Source organism: Protomyctophum parallelum, assembly GCF_964188405.1.
Source record: "Protomyctophum parallelum genome assembly, chromosome: 1".
Taxonomy (NCBI): domain Eukaryota; kingdom Metazoa; phylum Chordata; class Actinopteri; order Myctophiformes; family Myctophidae; genus Protomyctophum; species Protomyctophum parallelum.
The window spans coordinates 56,529,202-56,553,628 of NC_139697.1; the positions used below are offsets into that span (position 1 = coordinate 56,529,202).

The 24,427-nt window shown below is 44.1% G+C and overlaps 3 protein-coding genes across 3 annotated transcripts in view; 1 reads left to right on the forward strand and 2 right to left on the reverse strand.

The window, feature by feature from the left end:
* The window catches only part of LOC310877322 (multidrug and toxin extrusion protein 1-like), a gene marked incomplete at its 3' end in the record, with an annotated part of 69,599 nt that overhangs the window by 15,025 nt on the left and 30,147 nt on the right, over positions 1-24,427 (forward strand). The gene's annotated exons all lie outside the window — the stretch shown is intronic.
* Positions 807-2,798, reverse strand: LOC310869041 (uncharacterized protein; the record flags this gene model as incomplete). Its single annotated transcript, XM_083779618.1, has 2 exons — positions 807-2,287; positions 2,438-2,798. 2 exons carry the CDS (start codon positions 2,796-2,798, stop codon positions 807-809), a joined length of 1,842 nt encoding a protein of 613 aa, XP_083635744.1.
* Positions 2,491-24,427, reverse strand: part of LOC310876386 (ferroxidase HEPHL1-like) — a 260,954-nt gene continuing 239,017 nt past the window's right edge. Inside the window, exon 21 of the transcript XR_014570723.1 lies at positions 2,491-2,500. The gene's annotated coding sequence lies outside the window, so the exon portion shown is untranslated. The remainder of the gene's footprint in view (positions 2,501-24,427) is intronic.

Sequence of the window (24,427 nt, forward strand, 5' to 3'; positions counted from 1 at the left end):
GCGTGCGTGTGTGTGTGTGTGTGTGTGTGTGTGCATGCATGTGTGTGTGTGTGTCTGCGTGTGCGTGTGCGTGTGTGTTTGTGTGTGTGAGAGAGAGAGAGAGAGAGAGAGAGAGTGAGAGAGACATTGCATGCTCTTTTTTCTATCCTTTTCTTCTTCTTTTTTTTTAGAAAACTCTGAAATATGCAAGAGCATCAGAGATTGACCTGAATGGAGGCAGACATACACCATGGTATGTTCTGTTTCAAAATGTAAACTGAGCAAGAGGCTGAACATGGTTACAGGGATTCGCTTAAGCCTAATTTAAACTCTGTATATGACTGTGTCGCTTTACCTTCAATAACTGATTTTCAAGCTAACAACATTGCTAACTTGAAAATGTGTTCTTGTCGGCAAGCTACAGTCACGCAATGGAGTATAACTTAAGCTTTAAACTGAAACCCTCCCCTCTTCTCATCCTCTCCCTGTCCAGAAATCAAGAAAAACTTAAACTACAGTCAAATTTAAAATAAAAAACAGAAAAACTATTTCCTTCTTAACACTTGCATTCCCACCACACTCAAAACACCATCCTCCACTCTAAAGCCTGACTTTTTACTTAGTTGTGTGTCAGTGTCACATGCCAAAAATAGCCCAAATATATTTTGGATATTTTTGTGTCAGACACTGATGCTCAACTAAGTGTATCCACAAAGCATTTCTCTATCTCTGTTCTTTTCCATCCTCTTCTCCAGCCACCTCTCTTTGCTTCCCGCATCTGTTTCGTCCCTCTGCTCTGACAAATGTCTCCCAAAAAGTTATCTTTATTAATACATTCTGCGTTTCATGTAGATCCTCTCAATAAAGTTCTCCAGTTCCTCCTCACTGTCCAGCTGGGGAACCAGTCCGTCTTCCTCATAATCATCTCTTGTTGTTGTCACTTGTTGTTGGTAGTAGTAAGGGGGACGTCGCCCCCTCCTGGGCGGAGACATGGGGTTGGGGGGAGGTAGGGGTTCGTATGTCCGTGGGTGGGGGAGGATATAGTTGGAGATATAAGGGGTGACAGGCAGACGTGGTACTGCCTGCTGCCTCCAGCCCTGCCCTCGACCCTTACCCCCAGCCCTGTGCCTGCGCCTTGGGGGCTGGAGGTCAAGGTCCTGGGGGCCAAATGATTGGTCCCTGGGGGGGAGAGGCTTGCCATAGAACTGTTGTTTGGGATAAGGGAAGTATACCGGGTAATAGGCTCGATATGGCTTCTGGTAGTACGGATAGGAGGGGAAGGCTAGAAACTGTTTCTGGGGTTTGTACCAGTAGTCAAGCTGCTTCTGAGGCTTGTACCAATAGTCCTGCTTGTATGACTTCACTTTATCCTTTTGCCATTGCTTGTTAGAATTGTAAGCATAAGGGGCCTTCTTGGGGTTGTTGGAGGCTGTGTAGTGGTAGATGGGCGGAGCAGCAATGGGCAGGGGTACCAGAGGTCGGAAACGCGGCGCGACAGGATTGCTGATGGGTGGCTGTCGCTGCAACTCTTTCCTCTTCTTCTTCTTCTCCTCGACGTCACTTATAATCTCAATCACGTCGTCAGCAGGCAGGTGTAGCTTGCTGCTGACTTCAATCAGCCTGTCAATCATCTGCTGGTCCATGTCGTCATCGCTGACCACCTCCTCGGAGCGCTTGTCCTCGGCCGTGTTGCTGGTGGCGAAAACCCCACTGCTCTTCTGCCGGGGTGTCATGTACGCCTGCTGCTTCTGCTTCCTGCCCATGTACTGCAGCAGCATGTCGGACGCGATGTCTGCCAGACGCTGCTCTTCCTCCCTCGCACGCTCCGCCTCCTCCTGCTGCCGGAGCACCTCCTGCTTCTCGGCACGAGCTTGCGCCTCCTCGTCCAGACGGGAGATACTTTCCTCTTCCTCCTCCACCTCCTCCTCCTCCACCATCTCGACACCTGCACCCTCGTTATCGAAGTCGTCCATGAAGTTCCCGCCCTGTGTCGGCCGGTTGCTCCCCTGCTCCCCCTGCCAGTGGAGTTTCTTGCCGGCGCGAGCCAGCTGGGTGTTGTACGCCTTGTAGCCCTTCAGAGGAGGCAGGATCTCGTTGTCTTGAAGACCCAAGTCAATATTTTGGAAGTAGCCTCGTATTTTGCGTTGCAGAGAAAGGTTCCCCCCTCCCTGTGAGAGGGAGCCAGGTCTGCCCTTTTCTAGAAGTCTCACTAAATTGCTTTCCCCAATCTCCTCTTGTCGAGCTCTTTCCTCACTAACCCTGTCGGCCAGGGTTCTCCTGTCCTCCACCAACCTCTCTGGACCCTCTTCTGATGAATTGTATTTCTCTCCTTCCCGTAAGTCATCACCCTGGGCAGCTAGTAAATAGCCTAGCTCTTCCATACCCCTCTGAACTCCTCCCCTCTCCCCTTGTGAACCTGTTCTCTCTCCCTCCTCCTTCCCCATTCTCCTTATCTCACCAGACTCTGAGCTTTCTACAGGGAGCGGCTCCTCACTCTGTCCCGCTTCCCTGGCTCCGTTGCCTCCATCCTGAATGTCCCCTGGGTGGTCCAGGGCCTCTAGCAGAACAGCCAGCATTCCGGCAGGGTCCGTTTGGCTATCTTGACCCTGTGCCTGGTCTCCTTCGGCGGTGCCGACAACAAGAGCCGGGGATTGGAGGGCGTCCTCTTTGCGGTGTGTCCGGGTGCGCCCTTCCGCCCCTCCTCCCTCCCCTCTGTCACCCCACGCAGGGGCGGTGCCAGCCAGCTGTGGAGTGACAATGAGAAGGACCAATAGGAGGAGGCGGGCTGTGGAAGGGATGTGACGACAGGTCATGACCATGCAGAACTGGCAGGAGGGAGGTTAAGCACCTGGAAAAGAAGGGCGGGTGGTTGGAGAGGGGGAAAATGCATGTGAGAAATCAATGAGATTACAATGCACATGGTTTCTGCTGAGAATGATGCAGGTGTATATGTAGTGGTCAGAAATACATTCAACATTTTGTTTTAATGGCTGGATCTACAAATGAGATCACCAGAACGGGTTTGATTGATTTTTAGCCATGTATTCACAGTATTTCGATGACATGTAGTTCAAGCAAATTACACAAAGACAAATAGCCTACCAAGTAGGCTACCATATAAACCCTGGCACAAATGCATATATCTTGCACGTATAAAATATAGACGCCATTTGGATTGTAATTTGTGTTAATCAACTGCTTTTTTGCAGTTAATTAAGCAGTCTTGAGAACACATTTAAATGTTGCCATTCTTGCGTGACATGATGAAGGTATCAGGACACGCAGATATAGGCATGGTGGGTATAGTAAACTATAGTCTATGAGGTCTTTAATTTCCGTGGGTTTCTGGTGGAAGAAAGTAAGAAACCATATAGCATATATATATATATATATTTGTTTTTGCGTTTTTGCTTTATATTTTTATTATTTTCATTTTTGCTAAAAGCCTGAACATAATGTGGGACCTTTTTCCATTTGCCCGTCGCAAGCGTATCGAGCCATTGTCCATTTGAAATGCTTTTAAATGATAAATGAATTTGCCTCAGTCAGAAGTCGATTCTTCAGCCATGCAGGGTTAACGAATAAGCCAACATGAAATTAGTAAAATGCGTCGATGAGATGAATCAGCGTAGCCTATATAACACTGAGTAAAAAATGATCAGTCGGCTATATTCGAAAATATATCTCACCTCTCCCTCCAAACGAAAACGCATTCGACTGCCATCACAGCCATTACACATACTCTAAAAAACACTTTAAATAAATAGGTAATTGCGAATAATACACCGGCCATCGTGTGTGATCACAGATGGTATTCCGTGCGCCATGTACGCGCCCGTCTGATGTTGAGACGGCACGGCACGGAGAAGTCATGCGTAAAAGCAGCCGCGAACCCCGCGGGGTCACCGAATCATCCATTCCCCCGAAGGAATGACAAAATTATAATAGGCATGTACAAAAAAAAAAAAAAAAACGAATCAAACCATAATCGAAAACCATTTAGATTTCAATAGGGACAAAGCCTTGCATGTGGTGTCACACTCGGAAGTGAAAGACGTCGCTTTGTGCCTCAGCTTGTGCGCCTGTTTCAGAAGTGATATAGTGGCAGTGGTGGAATGCAGCCAGGCGCTCAATTTATGCTCATGCACAATAGATAGCCTATACACAACAACGACCATCCCATTCCACTATTTATTATATATTAGTTTTTTCTAAAGCAGATTTGCAAAGTTGGAAACGAATAAAATTGCATTTGTTAGATAATAATGACATAATGGGGAATGGGGATATTTGTATATTTGCATATTTGATTCGGCGCTAATAATTGAGGCATAATTGTATGTTTTGAAATCTTAAAATGGACCCATCATTTGTTGCATTCTCATTTCATTGCTGTGCACTTAACAGATAACAGCCCCCCTGCTGAACGACAGGTGCACATTTGTGGTAGCCTATATAGCCTAATTATCTGCGCATATAGGATAAGGATATTCTTTCGCATTATTGATCTAAATAGGCTATTGCAATAATTCATATACAAGAAGCCTTCAGAAGGGTTTAATAAAAACCTTTTTATTTAATTCAAATAACAGTGCAATAGAATTCATTGGTGACTCACTGTGCAACAGTCTTACTCGATTAGCCATAGGTAGGCTATAGCCTACTCGGACTTCAAGTTGCACATTTATTTACCTTTATGAGGCAATACAACAACCATACAATAAATGATCATTTATCTGTAGCCTATAATGAACTGTTATCTAACATATTATAGCATATATTAATTATTCTGAAACACATGGGAAAGAAGTAAAAAGAAAAAAGAAGAAAAACAAGAAAGAAAAAATAAATAAGAAATCACAAACATCGAATATTCCTCCATGCCTCCCTCTCCCCCCAATTCCACACAAAAATCTAAATAAGATTACAATCTAATACAAATAAATCGTCTAGTCCACTCCAAAGTGACACATTAAGACGGATTGGTTTTGGTATAGCCTACTACTGCTGCATGCTGTATTTAAAGCCAGAGTCCTCACACTTACCTGGAATCCCACGCGGGGAAAGTGGTGAAACTCACAACGCGCGTTAAACCAAGATTTGATTCATTAAAAGTGGACGGAGAAAATGTCTGTCTAATCCCCTCTCTGTGAGCGACATGAAAATGAAACGATCTTGGTGGTGCTTTTATTTGAATAGGGGTGGCATTTAGATCGAAGCAGGACTCAGGAGTATACTGAAAATATTCATTCAGAGAAATGTTTTCAGTACCGCGGTCAGCGCAACTTTATTGTATTATACCCCCCCCCCCTGATCACGTGACGCCCCCCCCCCCCCCCACCCCCCAGTCTGCAGCGTACGCTGACGTCACTTCCATTGATAAGAGCGTTCGTGTCGAGATGGTGCTCGGAGTCTCTCTACGCTGGCCCCGGCTGGTGGGGACTGGTGAATGAGCGGAAATGGCATGAATGAAATAGCACTTTTCTTCAATGAAAAGAGAAAATTGTAGAGATAGAGCTGGTGCGCAGCCATTTTCCTCTCCTACATATCAAAGGTTAGCGTTTGGCTCCTTGCTTCTTTTGCTCTCCCTTGTTTGAGGTTCCATGATGGGGCTGGCTGCTGGGAGAGACGGAGTGACCTGTCACAGGATTATCGTCAATTAGGGTTGATTGGCTCCTTATGACTTGCATGAGTTGCATCATCTGTAGCTATAGCTCCTGCCAGGAAAAGACACTCAGCCAGCCAGCCTATTTCTGAGGCTCAACAATAATTGCTCAATTTGTTTCGTGGTTACTGGTTAGCCTGGCCTGGCGGCCAGGCTAACCTGGCCCTGGCCTACTTAATTAGGCTGACAAGTGCAGTAAACAGTTCATAGGCCTAGGCTACTAATTCAGAGCCTACAAATAATTAAAATAAACATATAGACCTGCAACATTTCTGACATATGTAGGGCAGGCCTAGTCTATGGCCCTGTGAGGAAGTAAAGGCCTAAAGCTTATAGTCATCATAAGATATATTTGGCGAGGAACTACTGGAGAGGAACCCTTTACTATCTTATCTTATGTGCACATGGTGCAAACATTGTGGAGAGTATAGTTATTTCTGATGTGATCTGAAAGCATTGACATGAGACCAGCAAGAGTTAGTCACATTTTATTTATTTATTTATTGTCCTCTCATTTGAGGTTATGTGCTAAGCAGAACTGACATAGTTGAATCGAATACATGAAGACTGGGCACCAATCCTCAGTAGAGTGGGCACTTGCTAAATACGAGCACCAAAACCGATTGGGCTGTGGGATACCGGGTACTTGGTAAATCTGGGCACAAAAGTCAAGTCTGGTATTCAAAATGTTCCCGTTTTCAAATGTATAACATTTTCAAAAATCATTTGAAAATAGCAGAACTACACTACAGGCTCATAAAGGCGCATCAAAGCAACGTGTGGTGAGCTTGTAGATCAGCTATTTTGTAATTGCCAACTCCTGCATCTGTTTGTAGGATGTTGATGTGCATCATTCCCTTTCTGCCTTGGCCTTCCCTTGGGTTGAGGGGGAGATGCTCTGAGCATATGAGGTAAATGGTCTGCATTTAGCACATTTAGGAGGAGCCAGGAATCGAACCTGGAACCATCGAATTGCAAGACGGCGACGGCCACTCTACCTCTACTCCTGAGCCACTGCCGTACAGTGACCAGTACTATTCTCCTCAACAGTCAGGTAAGTCACCAACATTACATCACTTTACTGTAATGTAGCCTTTAAAACCAGGACAATACAACACCTGTACTATGCCACATCACAATATTACGATGTCCAAAATCCCAGACAATATCTGGTTGTATGTGTGGACTGTGGGTGCACAACTTCTAAATAAACTCGGAGACCTTTCCTGCACTTTGTGATTTATAGCAGTGGTTCCCAAACATTTTCATCTCAAGGACCCCCAAATTGACACTCATTAGCCCAGCGGACCCCCATTTGAAAAGATATGCCAGGGACCCCCATAAGAAGATTTTTACGGCTCTAGCAGTGATTCTCAACCCCTTTAATTTCAAGGACCCCCAGTTTGATGTGCATTTAGGCTACGGACCCCCATTTAATGGTATTTCTATCTCTTGAGACCCCCAATTTATATTGTAAAATCACTGTTAATTTAACTCTGAGAGTGTACAACATTTGTTAGAGTTACAGATCTATGGGTCCATTTTGGATCCTAATTATCCACCATAGCTGGGGGACACCCTGGAACTCCCTGAAGGACCCCTGGGGTTCCCACTTTGGGAACCTCTGATTTATAGCATTGCCAGAGCTGAAATGTTAACCCCTTAAACCCTACAGTATACTTAGCCGACCGTTTTCCAATGGGCCCTATACTTAATTGACTGCATACCATGACTTGACTTATTTCTGTAGGCTCCTAGATAGAGCATAGTCACACCCCAACATCGGACTCTGTTTTGTGTCGTTTTCTTCAACTGGGCCCACGATAGTCCGGTTGTCTTTGCCTCACTCTCAACGGATCTTCTCCTTATCTGTTTTGGCCTCCCCACTTTTCTTCTGCCCTGTGGATTCCAGTCCACTGCTTGCCTACTATGCCTAGTGATGTTGTCAGTTGGTTTCCGGAGGGTGTGTCCAATCCACCCCCACTTCCTCCTGGCTGATGGAGTTTTGATTGGTTCTCTCCAACAGGTTTGCGTTTGACATTTTATCGGGCCTCTCAAGTTAACAAATGTCATGAGTTTGTTGGTGGTTTGGTCACTCGCTATGTCTCCAATCCATAGAGGAGAACTGACTTGCCGTTGGTGTTGAATATTTAGATTTTATTTTGGAGTGACAGTAGCCTTGCGAGTTCCAGATGGGTCGCAGCGAGGTAGAAGCGTGTCTGGCCTTGTTGATTCTGCTTTAGATGTCATCATCTGATCCACCATCTTTGCTCCCGTATGCTCCCGAGACATGTGAAGCGGTCGGTCTCTTTGATGTTCTCTCGCTGTAGTTGGACTGTTTGTTGTTTAGCCTCTTAAGTTCTGTCTTCTTCACATTTATCTTGAGGCCAGTCTTTGCTGCCTCTTCAGACTGCATACCATGGGTTACACTAACTATCTTTGCAGGAAATATGTCATCTGCAAGCTCTGTCACAATGCGTTGTGGATCGTCTATATTTCTGAAAATGTTGCTCCCAGAATAGGGCATCACGTCATGGTATTCATTTGTAGGTTACATGCACAAGATGTGCATGTGTGTATTTAGGCAGCCTCACATTTGACACATGTAGTGCACCGAAAGCATGAGCTCAGTTCCAAATGTATAATTGATCATACAATTATCTTATTATAATCTTGTATTACTTTTTGTGAAGGTGAGATAAAAATTATCAGGACATAGCGACTGCTTAAATGTAACAGCCACCATAGTGGAATATGGATCTTAAGCTTTGATATCCCTACAATCATATTCATATTGTCACTGAGCTCATGATGTAATGTCATGTGATTGCAGGGAGAGGAGGGCGGGGTCTGTCTATAACATGTACAGTATGCTCTCTGAATAAATGAACCAGTGAGTCATTGATCGCTTTAGGTTGGCCATGTAAGTAAGCACAAGGCAGACCCTTTGTTTCTCGTTCAATCCTTATGTACCGTATGTTAATATGTGCTTTATTTGCAGAATGAAATAAGCATGGATCAAATGAAGTTGTAATTTGTTGGGATAGCCTGAGGCAAAGACTTTTCCAGGGGAATGTAATGTGTTACAGAGGCAATCATGCTTTGTGTGTGTGTGTGTGTGTGTGTGTGTGTGTGTGTGTGTGTGTGTGTGTGTGTGTGTGTGTGTGTGTGTGTGTGTGTGTGTGTGTGTGTGTGTGTGTGTGTGTGTGTGTGTGTGTGTGTGTGTGTGTGTGTGTGTGTGTGTGCGTGTGCGTGTGTACACTGAAATGCTTGATAGCGCCGGTTGCTTTGGAGAGGTAAGCGTGGTGCCTGAGGGCAGATGCTAATATAACATCCTGGTATTATCAACTGCCACTCAGCATTAGAGGTTTGTTTCCCTTTACCATGCTCACACCCCCACACTGATCAAGTGTATACAGATATTACAGACACATCCTTTTCTTATAAACGGACGTTTTCACCTCTATGGTTTGTTTGCATTTTTAATAATAATAATAATAATGGATTTGATTTATAATGCACTTTACATTCGTCCGAATCTCAAAGTGCTACAGTAGACAAAAGCGTAAAACATTACGCAAAAACAAAAAAGAAACATTTGTGTTTTGATTTTTGGACAAAATGTTTAGGAGTATTATTATTATTATTATTTAAGCAACAAAAATAAATGTGTAGCGGGAATGTGCGTGTATAATTGCACAGAATTTACACGCTGTGTTCATGATTTGTGGCATGTGTGAAACGGACCAATCCTGCAAGCTTTGGAAGGTAATCTTAGCCAATCGGGATGGAATATGGGAAATGGGACAGATCCGTGTTGATCACATGACTATAGAGCGTCGCAGTCCCTCCCCCTTTCATGACGACGCCAGGCCCAGGAAATGATTCCCAATGCATTTTTCCCATAGACATTTCAAAAGGTATTTATTTAAAGACGGTTACGCCGCGGACAAAGCCAACTCGAGTCATGACAACTCATGACAACAAACACAATATTTTGGACCAAACAAATAATTACAAATTTTTGTAACCTGCCGTTTTTATTCTTCTTTCTAGTTATTTGTTCAGCCCAAAACATTGTGTTTGTTGTCATGATTTGTCACCACAAGAGTTGGCTTTGTCCGCGGTGTAAACGTCTTTAAATAAATACTTTTTGAAATGTCTATGAGGAAAATGAACAGAGAATCATTTCCTGGGCCCTGGTAGGGGGCTGGACTGCAACGCTCTATAGAGATAGTGTATACTGATTTGCGTGATGTATGGATAAAATGTGTCCAAGTAATGAAATGTGTTTAGCAAAATCGGCCTCATGGTGGTGCTATAACAGGCCATTCTGAAGAATTTGGGGCAGAGGTTAGTCATTGGCATCCAGGGAGTGTGTTTGAAGAGTTTGGCGGTGCCGGAGATTAGCTATACACGGACGGACGCACAAACACACACACACACACACACAGACGGACGGACGGACGGAGTGCAAAACATACTCTCTCCCCATGCCTTCGGCCTGGTGGAGACAATTGGGCTTCACTCTAATTTACATTGCAGACAAATGGACCTTGGCAGGAGGTTGCAGTACGCTGGTGCAAACTGCAACATGTCCAAACTGCCAAGACAAACAAAGGATGACTCCATGTAGATGCCCTATTGTTTCTTCTTCTTTTTTTCTTTCTGTGTGTGTGTGTGTGTGTGTGTGTGTGTGTGTGTGTGTGTGTGTGTGTGTGCGTGTGTGTGTGTGTGTGTGTGTGTGTGCGTGTGCGCGTGCGTGTGTGTGTGCGCGCGCAAAATATTTGACATGCTCAAGATGAACGGATCTTAACGGATTGGGGACGATGGGGATGATGAATTTTCCCTTCTTTTTTGGGGGGCTGACATATTGGCCATAATTATGGTAATGCAGGGTGGGGGTGCCTTCAGTAAGTGTGCTAATGCAGCTGTACCTAGAAGGGTCTTCTATCTGGAAGTGCCAAAATAGGACTGATGAATAACAGAAGCTTTTCCGCCCATACCACTTTATTGGAGGGAGGGAGGGAGGGGGGATAATTGCACCACGTGGTCTCTGCCACAGAATGTATAGAGCTTGGTCTTGATGGTGTGTGGCATTATTGTTGGACCCCAGGTGCCCACGGCATAATCAGTGCAATTTCACCCCCCTTCTATGTGTTTTATAAGGGTGGGAATTTGCTGAGAGCTGCAGCACATTAACCCACACATTTCACTGAAAGCCCTTGTACTGCCCGTCTCTGTGAGAGCTGTTGCGCTTGGTTACTGTGATCATCAACCATCGGATGTGGTTTCGTCTTTTGGTGTCGAGACAGCTCTACAAAAAACATAAAACCACTCTGATGTATCAAGTGGGCCCGCAGAAGAAGTTACGTTGGGATCCCAGCGAATGAACTGGAATGCTGTCTGCACTTTGTGTGTGTGTGTGTGTGTGTGTGTGTGTGTGTGTGTGTGCCTGCCTGCCTGCCTGCCTGCCCGCCCGCCCGCTATTCTGTGGCTGTCTGCGAGTCAGAATTTATTTACCCGCTGAATATTAGCTATAGAATGTGCATTGCAATCTTTGAGGTAGCAGTGGCATCAAAGACTGATGGCGTTGCTGCGGCCACAGTGCAGGCAATGAATTGGGAGTTGATGAGGCGACTCATATCAGTGCGTGAGACATCAGTCCACACCATCAATCTTTCCTTGTCTCTCCTGTAGACACTGAGCACATGCATGCATCAAGATCAACACACACACACACACACACACACACACACACACACACACACACACACACACACACACACACACACACACACACACACACACACACACACACACAATGTACGCACACAAGCACAGAGACTTGTCATCAGTGGTGTAAAGTAACTAAGTACGTGTCAAGTACTTCAGTACAATTTTTAGGTACTTTTCCATTTCCAATTTTCAAAACTTTTAAGTCTAATCCACTAAATGGCAAATATTGTACGTTTATTCCACTACAATTATTGTCTCCACCAGGCCGAAGGCACATGGGAAGAGAGTATGTTTTGCACTCTGTCCGTGTGTGTGTCCGTCCGTCCGTTCATTTTCAAACTAGAAAAAGTGCCCCTCGGGGCACAGGTCTCCACCAGGGCAGGTCAGGTTGTGGCCTCCTGGTGGCGCTATAATAGGCCAATGTGAAAAGGGTACCATTTCTTCTTCAAAATTGCAAAAGAATTGCAAAAAAACAAATTGCAAAATTGCAAAGAAATTGCAAAATTGCAAAGGGTGAATTGCAAAGTTGTGTCACTTTGCCCTGGCTGAGCTGGGAAGGCTGACAAAGGGTGAATTGCAAAGTTGCAAAATTGCAAAAAATTGCAAAAACAATTGCATAAAAATTGCAAAAAAGATTTTTGCTAATTTCTTTTTGCAAAATTGCAAAGAATTTGCAAAAAAACAAATTGCTAAATTGCCAATGTTAGACAATTAAGATGGAATATGAAATATCGGTCAGATCCGTCTTGAACACGTGACTATGGAGATAGTGTGTAACGATTTGCGGGATTCTTGGACCGAATCTGGAGGAGGAATATAAAAAAATAGGTTTTTCAAAAGTCTGCCTCCTGGTGGTGCTATAACAGGCCGTTCTGGAAAATTTGGAGCAGAGGTTCATCGTTGGTATCCAGGGAGTGTGTGTGAAATTTGGCATCAACCGGGTTAACGGTGCCGGAGATTAGCTGTACACAGACGGACGGACATGCACACACACACACACACACACACACACGGACGCCGGACGGAGTGCAAAACATACTCTCTCCCCAATGCCTTCGGCCTGGTGGAGACAATGAAGGCATTAGAGCTAAGTCACCCAGTGGTATGGGGAAATATTCTGTGTCTTCATCATGCTAAGACATGGGTTAAAGTGTGGTTAACCACTGGGACACATTGCTTTTTCACTGCAGTAATACAATTCCATATACCATCACCGCCCTATTCACTTCTGCCATTCAGTTGTTGCCAACTTTATTAGTTCATTTATTACAGGTCAGTTAGTGTTATGTTTTCCACATAACAATAGAGAACTGGTAAGCCACCTCTTACATGCAGGAAACGATGCCTCACTGTGGTGTGCCTCAGGGCAGCCTGACTGTCAGTTTGAATGGCTACCATGGCTCTGTAATGCTGCAACACGTAGAATTAGTCTGTAGAAGAAAATGTTATCTATGATGCTTTTGCTGTCAAAGTTGTGTCCTGTGACTGCAAGTGGAGGTGTGTGTGGGTGTGTGGGCTGGGGGGGTTGATGTTGGTTTGTGTGTAAAACATAAATGGAACAATAACTGACCTGTAATAAATTAATTCTATTGAATCACAAGCTAAACTAATAAAGTTGGCAACAACCGAATGGCAGAAGTGAATAGCGCTGTGATGGTATATGCAATTTTATTACTGCAGTGAAAAAGCAATGTGTCCCAGCGGTTAACCACACTGTAACCCATGATGCGGGTATTGTCCCAGCCCTAGGAGTGAAAGCTATGCTGTATATTGCCTAATAGGCGATCGCCGGCCCGTCGGCCCCCCATGCGCCTTATCTTTTATTGGGTACTGCCTCGCGCTTGCCCCAGCCCAGTCCCTTCCCGTTCGGCATGCCGAAGCCGCTCCCACCCCCTGGTTTCTCGATTTCACTGTAGCACATACACTTGACACCAGAGGATTCTAGATTCTCCACAGGGGAGCAAGCTTCAAAAGGTTATAACAATCTGGCTTTTGGTTCAGGTGTCGAACTGTGAACATTCTTTACTATGGTAAATAATGACTGGCTTTGAGGTGAGAACAGGTCTCTAACAGAAGGAACATTTTCGCATGAGTCAACAGACTTTGTCAGAGAGAACTTCTTGTTTAGTTTTAATATTACATACTCAAGTAGTGATGAAATATGCCATATGATTCACCATATAGCACAGGTTCAATCACTGTGTTTTGTTGTGACTTTCCTGTAGCTCCAGACAGTTCGCTCATAACATTAGCTGATGTTGTCACTCACTCTGCGTTGCGGCGTTGCAGAGTATGGGTTCAGACTTCTGCGTTGCGGCGTTGCAGAGTATGGGTTCAGACTTCTGCGTTGCGGCGTTGCAGAGTATGGGTTCAGACTTCTGTGTTGCTGCGTTTCAGAGTATGGGATGGCTTAGGGGCAGCCAATCATGACTAGGTACAGTAGGTCCCTACTAGAAGCCACCAATCATGACTAGGTCCTGACTAGGTCTCTAGTAGAAGCATGAGCGATCATAAGTCAGGTTTACGCCAGGCAAAAACTAGCCAAAACAGTCCTTTGGCTCATGCAGAATACAGTAGTGTGTAGGTGTAGGTATATTTTGGGGTTAAAACAAAAATATAGAATAGAGTTATAGAGTTTTACAGTAAAACGGCAAGAGTTGGATTATATCCCACTTGGGCACAACCCCCAACCACCAGGTTTACCGGCTACCGGTATTATTTTTGGTGCTGGATGATTGAAGAGTAGTCCTGATTGTACCTGACTCAAGGTCAATCAGCATATACAATTCACTGACTTCCACACACACCTCTAAAACTCCTTGTTGAAATTAAAACTGTTATCAACTTATCGGTTAGCAACACACCACCCAAACTGGAAGGGAAGTCATTTGAAAGTTGTTTGAATTGCAGTAATTTGCCGTTGTGACTCATCGCAGACTCCCACAGCAACACAAACTCTGATCATCCCACAAGGAAGAACATGGTAGTACAACATAACAGTACGATTTGTGATGTAGAGGGGTGGAGAGGGGTGGGTGGGTGTGTGTGTGTGTGTGTGTGTGTGTGTGTGTGTGTGTGTGTGTGTGTGTGTGTGTGTGTGTGTGTGTGTGTGTGTGTGTGTGTGTGTGTGTGTGTGTGTGTGTGTGTGTGTGTGTGTGTGTGTGTGTGTGTGTGTGTGTGTGTGTGTGTGTGTGAGTGAGTGCGCGCGTTTGAGTGTTTGATAGAGAAAGGTGTTTAAGGATTACAGATGGAAAGATATATACAGTAAGCTCAGTTATGTCACAAAGCAAGTACGAGTAAAGTGGGAGTAAAACAATATTTGTCCAGACAAATGTACTACCTGTAACCATAGACTGTAAAAAATATGGACAAAGCGTTCCCCGGATCTAACATGGACGTAAAATGAAGCCTGTAATTCCTTGCACTGTAAGTTGTTTTTTTTTGGGCCAAATGACAGCGCCACAACAGGCCATTATATGAACTTTCAGGAAGTCCCGATTTCCTTAGTGGCTTCACGAAATATCTGTCTGACTCCCCCCCTGCCTGCAACAAAGCCGCAATTTGCAACACTAGATTTTGTTTTATATGGGTTGAATCTAGTTGCAACACCAGCCATTGACAGACAGCCCATTCATACAAACAGAAAAGTGAGTGTATTTAACAATGTTAAACTCACCAACATTTCAGCTGTACAGCAAGCTTGAATTATCCTCTTTCAATCTATAAAGTGTTTGTTAAATAAAAGTCCACCGTAGACATGTTATGAGCTATCTTCTGCTAAGAAATTCCGTGCCGTGTGTTTGGAAGTGCTCGTCAGAAGTCACTCAACGGTCATGCCTACGGTGGATTTTTATGAAACAAACACTTTGCAGATTGAAAGAGGATAAAAAAATCTAGCTTTTTGTACAGCTGCAAATGTTGATGAGTTTAATTTAAACGTCGTTTCAAACTTTTCTGTTTGGATGAATGGGCTGTCAATGGCTGTGTTGCAAGTTGCAACTCTAAATTCAACCCATTATTAAAAAATCACACTTGTGTGAAGTGAGGGGCACTCTTATCATCATACATCATCATACATCACATTCCGTGTTCAGTCAATCAAATCATCGCTATGGGTTACACACATTTCTCAGCCAATCAAAGATTTGGCTATGGGCCGAGTGGAATAGTAAGAGAGTGGCGACACACTTTGATCTCGCCGCACAGCGGGTGCCTATGGGCTATAGTTCCAAACATTGGAACTGTCCCATTGAGATAGAATGAGCACTAGAATGTCGCCACTCTCTTACTATTCCACTCGGGCTATGGGGTACACACTGCTCAGCCAATCAAATCATCTCTATGGGGTACACACAGACACACAAAGCTTGACATCAGACATCGTCATACATCATCATACACATTCCGTGCTCAGCCAATCAAATCATCGCTATCGGGTACACACATAGCTCAGCCAATCAACTCATCACTATGGGGTACAGACAATGCTCAGCCAATCAAATCATCGCTATATGATAGGTACACAGCACAGACATGCACACAGCTGGGCATAGCATAGGAGGGGCTGGCACTGCTCAGAAATCTAGTGTTGCAAATTTGCGGCTACCTGCAACACTGGTACGGTATTAGGCTTCCATGTATTAGCCTTTATTTTATTTATTCATTTTAGTTCTCATATTGCAATTTGAAGCAGTCTCAGAAATTGATATTTTGAGTCTGTTTAATCCTGATGTTGGGGTAATGCCGCGTAGGCAAGGAGACATTTGATCATTGTTGAGAGTGGCTGCAGAGTGTAGTGGTTCGTGGAAGCCAGAGTTCACAGCAGGCTTCCCCGTGGGCTTAATTCAATGTGACATCGGTGGAAGGAAGTGTCCACTTGATAACCCAATGATACATCCACTCTCATTACCCCCTCACTTCCCTTAACACCTCATAGCTGATCCTAGTGTTCTATTACAGGCCGTATCCGGTGTACTGATGAATGAGTTTAGGCCTACACAATAATTATGCTCAGACTGAGAACAGAGGGATTATACCTTATTGTGTGTGCTGTAGGTATACACTACATATGTTGTATCTTGACTCTTGAGCGATCAGGGTATATTCCAGAATGCTCGAGATCTCTTGAACTTAAACTTGAAGTCTGACTTGATCAAGCCAGATGTGGCTTTTCTGCCAGGGCCGTGCAGAGACCACTGGAGTAGCAGATGCTTACATAAACTTCAAACTATATTTAACTTAATTTACAGCATCACCTGTTGAATTATAGTGTGTGGAAAGAATCTGTGTGTGTGTGTGTGTGTGTGTGTGTGTGTGTGTGTGTGTGTGTGTGTGTGTGTGTGTGTGTGTGTGTGTGTGTGTGTGTGTGTGTGTGTGTGTGTGTGTGCGTGTGCGTGTGCGTGTGCGTGTGTGTGTCTTGGGCTGCTGGGCATGACATTAAACTGCAACTGTCAGCCACAGTAAATGGACAGTTATAGACAGTGCAGGCAGTTCCAGCATGTACCTTTCATGACAGCAATTTATCAGAATGGCAGCTAACCCTGTGAGCTAATAGTATAGTTCAAGGCTACTCAACTTAAGATGACTCAGGGTCACTCAGCAAAAGTCCAAGGGCCGCAGGCTAAAAATGACAGTATTATTTTGAAAGGTTTACATATTTAACAGACTACACGACTAATCACAATATTAAGGAAACACAGAGTAGAAAGCCACATTTCCATCTATAAGGCCAAACCTCAATAAGCATAAACATTGTGATTAATGAAGCTTCATTCACAAAATGTGAAGAGAACATATAATGAACAGATTATCACAGGTGAATAAATATGTAAGTGGTACTCAGCTGACATCAGGCCATATCAATTTATCTTGGAACAAACAATACAATACAAAAGGTCTTCATCAGGGTCTATCTCAGATAGACCCTGATGAATGCGGCCACTGTTATAGTTCCACAAGCTCTGTACAAGAGATTGTCGATATTAAATGTGACATTAAGGAGGTACAAGATAGGAGAGAATAAGTGGATAACAATGAATGTGCATGCTTAATTTATATACTTATGTGTGTGCACTTATGAAAATGAAAACAACATAATGTTGCTGTGAATCTGCATATAAAAACAGCAATCTGACATTATCCGGTGATTTGGTCTATTAAACTTTACGAGAGACATACCGGCAAAACAATTTGGACTGCCTCATGAAAAGCTATTTATACACAAATCAGTATGTGCTGCATAGATTTGGTAGGCATTTGCACTGTGTGTGTGTGTGCGTGCGTGTCTGGCATGCGTGACACTAATGAATTGACAACTGTATTACGAACCTGGCTACACCCCACCATGAGCATGAATGTTTATTTGGATTGTTTTGGCTCCCTACTCATATTACTTTACGCTATCATTGAACTTAAATGATTACTAGGTAGCAGACTGTCTGACTGAAGTTTATAGTGACCTTTTGTACCTCAGTTTGGTATTCCAGTTCAGCAGTTCCAGTCCATACACTTTGGCAGAGTGTGATGTGTTTAGTAAAATATTTTATCACTTCTAAGAATCTGCAATCTCATGTTTCCAACCATTTTGTGTTTCATGTACAGTATAGTCATGAGGACTGAGCTGTACACTAATTCAAATTCTAAGGGACTAGAGAGGACGGCTAAATATTTCTTATGATATGAGTAAGTTATCTTGTCAACTTCAAAGCATCCTGTTACGGCACTTGAAGGCACGAATCATTGTTTCTCCATAATACTATTTTCAAGTCAATGCACGCTCACCGGGGGTTGGGAAGCGGGCACATAAGTTGTTGAACCAATAGGGAGCCGGCATTGGATTCCAGTGCAAGTTTGAAAGCACCCCTCTAGTCCTTGGAAAGGGCTTGTTCCTATAGGTGGAGAGAGGTGGCTGTGCCTAATGTGTGATTATTGATGAGCTGGATCACAATCACAATCATAGTACTGCTGAACTGACATTTCATCCTATATTAAAATGTACTAATCGGACGATTGGCGCAGTAGGTGTGAACCTCTAGTATACAAAAATACTGGTTAATGATACTGCAACTTTATATTTACTAGCCCTTACCCGTTGTGAGATATTTGCCCCCCCCCTTGTGGCCGTGGGGGGTACTGCGCCCAGGTGCGTTTGCAATTGACTAATAAATTCATTAATAATCATTAATGTGTCAAATCGAAAAAAGGGCTTCGTTACGCCCTCCATATTCATATGGTCAATGCCTTTGTGAAAAGTGGGAGTGATTGGTGCAGGCAGTAAGGAGCTACGGCAGTGACACACAGACACACATTGTTAGAATTATAGTATGATAATTGTACAAGGTAGGGCATACAGGAATAGGTTTTGGTAGGACCTACACGAGTACACAGTACTGTAGTAAAGTAGTTGTGAGCTTTGACAAAAGGATGATCCCAAAGTATATATATATATAAAAGATTGCATATACTGTAGTGTAAACGGTATTCAGGACAATATTGTGAATTGTGTTGAATTTAGCAAAAAGCAACAGTCGGTGACTGTAGTAGTGAGATGAGCTTGACATTTCATGGAAGATGTCAAAAGGCCCACGAATCAAAGCTAAATCACACAAGGACAGTGATGCATTGTCACTGTAGCTACATCCATCATAACAAGAGGATAGAACCACAACATTAACCAATGTGTCATTGTTCAAATAGGCACACTGTGTGACGTGTAGTCTATGATGACTAATCATCCTGAGTGCCATCAAACTATGGTCAGTGCCTGTGTGGAAACATGGCATGTATATAGATGTTAAGGGGCAGAAAGTGGATATACGTCATTGCCATTGTCAACTAATTTATTCATTTCCTCGCTGCTCGCCTCCTACCTAATGATTAACCTTTATAACTCAAGCTTCAGTATATGTAAAGCCTTCATTCAGCTTTCACAGTGATGCGGTAACCAATACCACTGATCACCACTGACTGTCTTTGTATAGGAAATTATACAAGCCCATAGCATCAGTGGTAAATCACCAGTGACGTGTCTATTCACTTTAGCGACAATACAGAGCGTTCATTCAACTCCTTTTCTGCTGGTGGCTCATGCTTCATATCCACTCAGCCCACAGTCTTTTAATGGTTCAAAGAACAATTGAAAGAAGTAAGATCCAACAACAGTTTGATCCTTCCATTGCTTCACCTTTTACCAGTGCTATAGTCCAGATTTCATTAAACCCATTTAGGCCTGAGGCCGGTGCTAAAAACGCCTTTAAATCCTGACCTAAGTTTTCTGAAAAAATTAAAATATTTATATAGCAGCATCACTTTTTTTTTTTTACATTTTTGAATACTATACAATAAATACTGTACATAACCCCAAAATGGGTTCCCGGCCTGAAGGGGTAAAACACCAAAAGGGATTCCCACCCAGAAAGGCTGTTATATTACATGATGGTACACTGCAGCATAAATTGTGTTATGTAATTAAAGCTATAATTCAGCAATAAAACAATAAAACATTATTTCATTAACCAATCTCTTTGGTAAAGTATGTTGATACAATTTCACTAGCACAGGCTTAAGCTAACTTTAAATGTGATTGTGGAACACAACTCTTCTGCACCATTCTGTGTCACTTTGAATGCACCAAATAATACTTTTGCATCAGAGCAAGGAAGCTGTTTCTGAAGGAAAGGCCAAGTGTGCAATACTATACTATACTATATATACTATACTATACTATATATCATAAAAATGCAGACTGCACTGCACGGTAAATTATGATATTGAAAAGCATGGAATGTAGTCTTTAACATTCCCCACGGCATGCATGCAGGATATATTTCTGCGTAATGTGGAGGCTTGTGCAGAACGGTGTGGTAGTAGTAGGCCGGACAGATGACCGACGCCTTCGTCAATTAGTGTGGAAAGATAATAGCTTGTATCCATTCCCTGTGCTTAACCCGTAACTATTGCACCCAAACTGTAGTATTTCATCAGACAGCACTGCTATATTTGTGTGGAAGGTCTTCTCTGGATAAAACATCCATCAGGAACATAGGCATATTGGCATACATCCACTCAGCCACATGTTTTGTTACTAATTGGATAACCTCACCAACTAAAGCACGAAATTGCCTCCCCCCAAGCCCCCCCCCCCCCCCCCACCGCTGCAGCAGATACAACCCTCTCTCTTCACAGGGCGTTGGCGGGACTCACACATTTTTATGAGTCATGAATTTAATATGTTTTTCCTTCCTACTCGTGATGGAATTAGAACATCCCTTCTTCTTCTTCTTCTTCTTTTGATTCCAATTCTTCTTTATACAAGGCTTAGACTCCTTCAGAGAGTTCAGAGATTCCCTTGATTCAGTCCTCCATGACTCTCTGATGTCACCTGCTGCCACCTCTCTTCATTATGCTCTGTGTCTTTCAAAGTCACTCCCTTTGCATTCTTGTTACACTTCAGTGGTGGCCTCTGACTCCTGGTTTGGGTGTCGCTGAGTGCGTGAGTTTGTGCGTGTATGCGTGCGTGCATGTGTGCGTGAGTGTATTTCAGTCTTTGACTGAGGAAGAGATTAGCATGAGTCAGATAATGATTCAGGACACCAGGTGGCAAATGAGTTAAATTGTGTTCTTTTTCTCTCCCATTCACGCATTCCTGTTCCCTCTGATTTGCTCCCTCTCATTTCCATTTCTCTCTCGTTTCTCTCCCTCTTAGGGCTGGGCGATATGGACAAAATCAAATCTTTGTCACAATCCGACGCATTGGGAGCTTGCTATTTTTGGAATGTTTTTTGTGTAAAAGGTAAAAGTGTAAAAGGCTTAAGTGATTAAAACCAGGAAAGGAAACACATCATGATAGTACGATATCACAAATCACACACGATATCTAGTCTCATATCAATACAATATTATATTGCCCGGCTCTCTATACTCTCTCTCTCTCGCTCTCTCTCTCGCTCTCTCTCTCTCTCTATCTCTCATTTTTCTCTCTCTGTCCGTCTGTTTCAATCTCTGTGCCCACGCTGTCATCGCCGCTCTTTTCTCTGTCTCTCCCACAGTCCGAGCTGTATCCTTTCACATTCTTTTTACACTCTAAAAGCCTCAGTGTTTGTTCATTTATTTCTGAGAGGGTGAGAGTGGAACCAAATGGAGGTTATGTTTGTGCGCTCCCAGAGTTAAATGAACACAGAAGGTTTTACAGTGTAGTATTTGAGTGGTTCAAGCTGCTTCATAAGGACGTCTCTCTCTCTCTCTCTCTCTCTCTCTCTCTCTCTCTCTCTCTCACTCTGTGCATGCACGTCTTTCTGCGGCGTATATTCTCTTCTCTCTTATATTCTCTTATCCTTTTGTTTCCAGCTCTTCACCAAAGCAGCATCATAGGGTCTCTCCTGTCTGTCTGTCTATCTCCCGGTCTGGCTGTGTCCCTGTGCTATAAGCTTATTAGCTCCCAGCAGCTCCCGGGTGGGTGTGGAAAGGTTAACACGGGAGATAACAGGGGCCAGAGACCCATCGAGTGAGGGGTGGGGGGATAGGGGGAGGGGGGGGAGGTTGCAGGGGCCAGAGACCCATCGAGTGAGGGGTGGGGGGATAGGGGAAGGGGGGGACGGGAGGTTGCAGATATTGAAAGATAAGTGGGAGCATGGATTGATGTGGAAATAAGTTGGAATCTAAACGAGGAGCATACATAGGGAGGAGCATCTGCTGATTCGCGCGCGTGTGTGACTGTGTGTGTTTGTGTGTGTGTGTGTGTGTGGGGGGGGGGGGGGGGGGGTGAGGGGGTGGGGGGGTGCGTGTGTGTATTTTACGTGAGGGGGGTACGCAGGGGAAAATCCTCAGTGTTCATTTATCCATTTGAGTGTAACTCAAAGAGTGTACAAATGTAACCAAACACTTACAGGTCTATTTTCTTAACATTTGTACGCTTCCAAATGTCTACTGCTCTGCCAATAAAGCATCCCTACTTTTTGCTAAAAAGAATAATATGTTAATGACGTTTAGAAGATTCAGAACAATTTCCTGGGGGTCTTTATGTGTGTAATATGTGGTTTTAGATATTTTTGATTTTAGCAGTGAGCCCAGTGTCTATGATGCCATGGACACTGGGCTCACAATACTTCCTGGACTACATGTTGTCTCTGTAAGACAGCCCTCCCCCTATAACCACAAGGTGGAGCAGTGCACCAAAGCATTATGGGAATTGTAGTCCAGGAAGGAAGTGAGCCCAGTGTCCATGACACTGGGCAAAAAGGATGAAGTGTCCCTTTAACACTCTACTACCACAGGTTGACTAATGTTTGATTCATTGAAATAAGATTTCACTTAGTAGGCAACAGGGTTGAGATGGATGGATGGATGGATGGATGGATGGATGGATGGATGAGTCATTTAGGATAAGTGGGACACAGCAATGAACAGTGAGCAGAAGCAGAGAGTTGGTTATAGAGGTGGATAGTGGGTGGTTATACTGTAGAGCTGGAGGCACGGATGGTGTCACTGTTCCTTGAGAAAGTTCTAAGGGCTCCCCAGCTAAATTTGTTCCACCACTTATAGCTACAAGTTTGTATAACAAAACAAAATAAATCTATAGAGGCTATGAAGAACTGTGTAGAAGAGGTGGATGGTATTGGAGGCTGTGATGAGCAGTGGATTTCAACCAGTGGTCCTTGAGGGGGTTCCAGGTGGTCCCCAGCTAAAACGAACAGTTGGTAACCAAATTAACCCTTATAGAATCCCGTAAATTATTGTTAAACATCTGCATTCCTTAATTCAAGAAGTCTACACAATTTGAGAATGTAGACTAATTGTTATTTTGACCGTTTGCCTGTGTTATCTCCTATGGTACCACGTCAATACACCATGGAATTGTGTATCGATAACAACATATTCAAAGTTTTTGGTCTGAGAGGATACATCTCATCAAATGGTGGTCTGTGGCTCAAAATGACGAATAAATAATGGACCATGATATGAAAAGGGTTAAAAACCACTGTTCTAGAGAAGTGTGTAGTGGATGGAGGCATGGGGTGGTTATAGAGAACTAGAGGTGCATGGATGGAGACAGGGGGTGGTTATAGAGAACTAGAGGTGCATGGATGGAGACAGGGGGTGGTTATAGAGAACTAGAGGTGCATGGATGGAGACAGGGGGTGGTTATAGAGAACTAGAAGTGCATGGATGGAGGCAGGGGGTGGTTATAGAGAACTAGAGGTGCATGGATGGAGACAGGGGGTGGTTATAGAGAACTAGAGGTGCATGGATGGAGACAGGGGGTGGTTATAGAGAACTAGAGGTGCATGGATGGAGGCAGGGGGTGGTTATAGAGAACTAGAGGTGCATGGATGGAGACAGGGGGTGGTTATAGAGAACTAGAGGTGCATGGATGGAGGCAGGGGGTGGTTATAGAGAACTAGAGGTGCATGGATGGAGGCAGGGGGTGGTTATAGAGAACTAGAGGTGCATGGATGGAGGCAGGGGGTGGTTATAGAGAACTAGAGGTGCATGGATGGAGACAGGGGGTGGTTATAGAGAACTAGAGGTGCATGGATGGAGACAGGGGGTGGTTATAGAGAACTAGAGGTGCATGGATGGAGACAGGGGGTGGTTATAGAGAACTAGAGGTGCATGGATGGAGACAGGGGGTGGTTATAGAGAACTAGAGGTGCATGGATGGAGACAGGGGGTGGTTATAGAGAACTAGAGGTGCATGGATGGAGACAGGGGGTGGTTATAGAGAACTAGAGGTGCATGGATGGAGACAGGGGGTGGTTATAGAGAACTAGAGGTGCATGGATGGAGACAGGGGGTGGTTATAGAGAACTAGAGGTGCATGGATGGAGACAGGGGGTGGCTATAGAGAACTAGAGGTGCATGGATGGAGACAGGGGGTGGTTATAGAGAACTAGAGGTGCATGGATGGAGACAGGGGGTGGTTTTAGAGAACTAGAGGTGCATGGATGGAGACAGGGGGTGGTTATAGAGAACTAGAGGTGCATGGATGGAGGCATGGGGTGGTTATAGAGAACTAGAGGTGCATGGATGGAGACAGGGGGTGGTTAT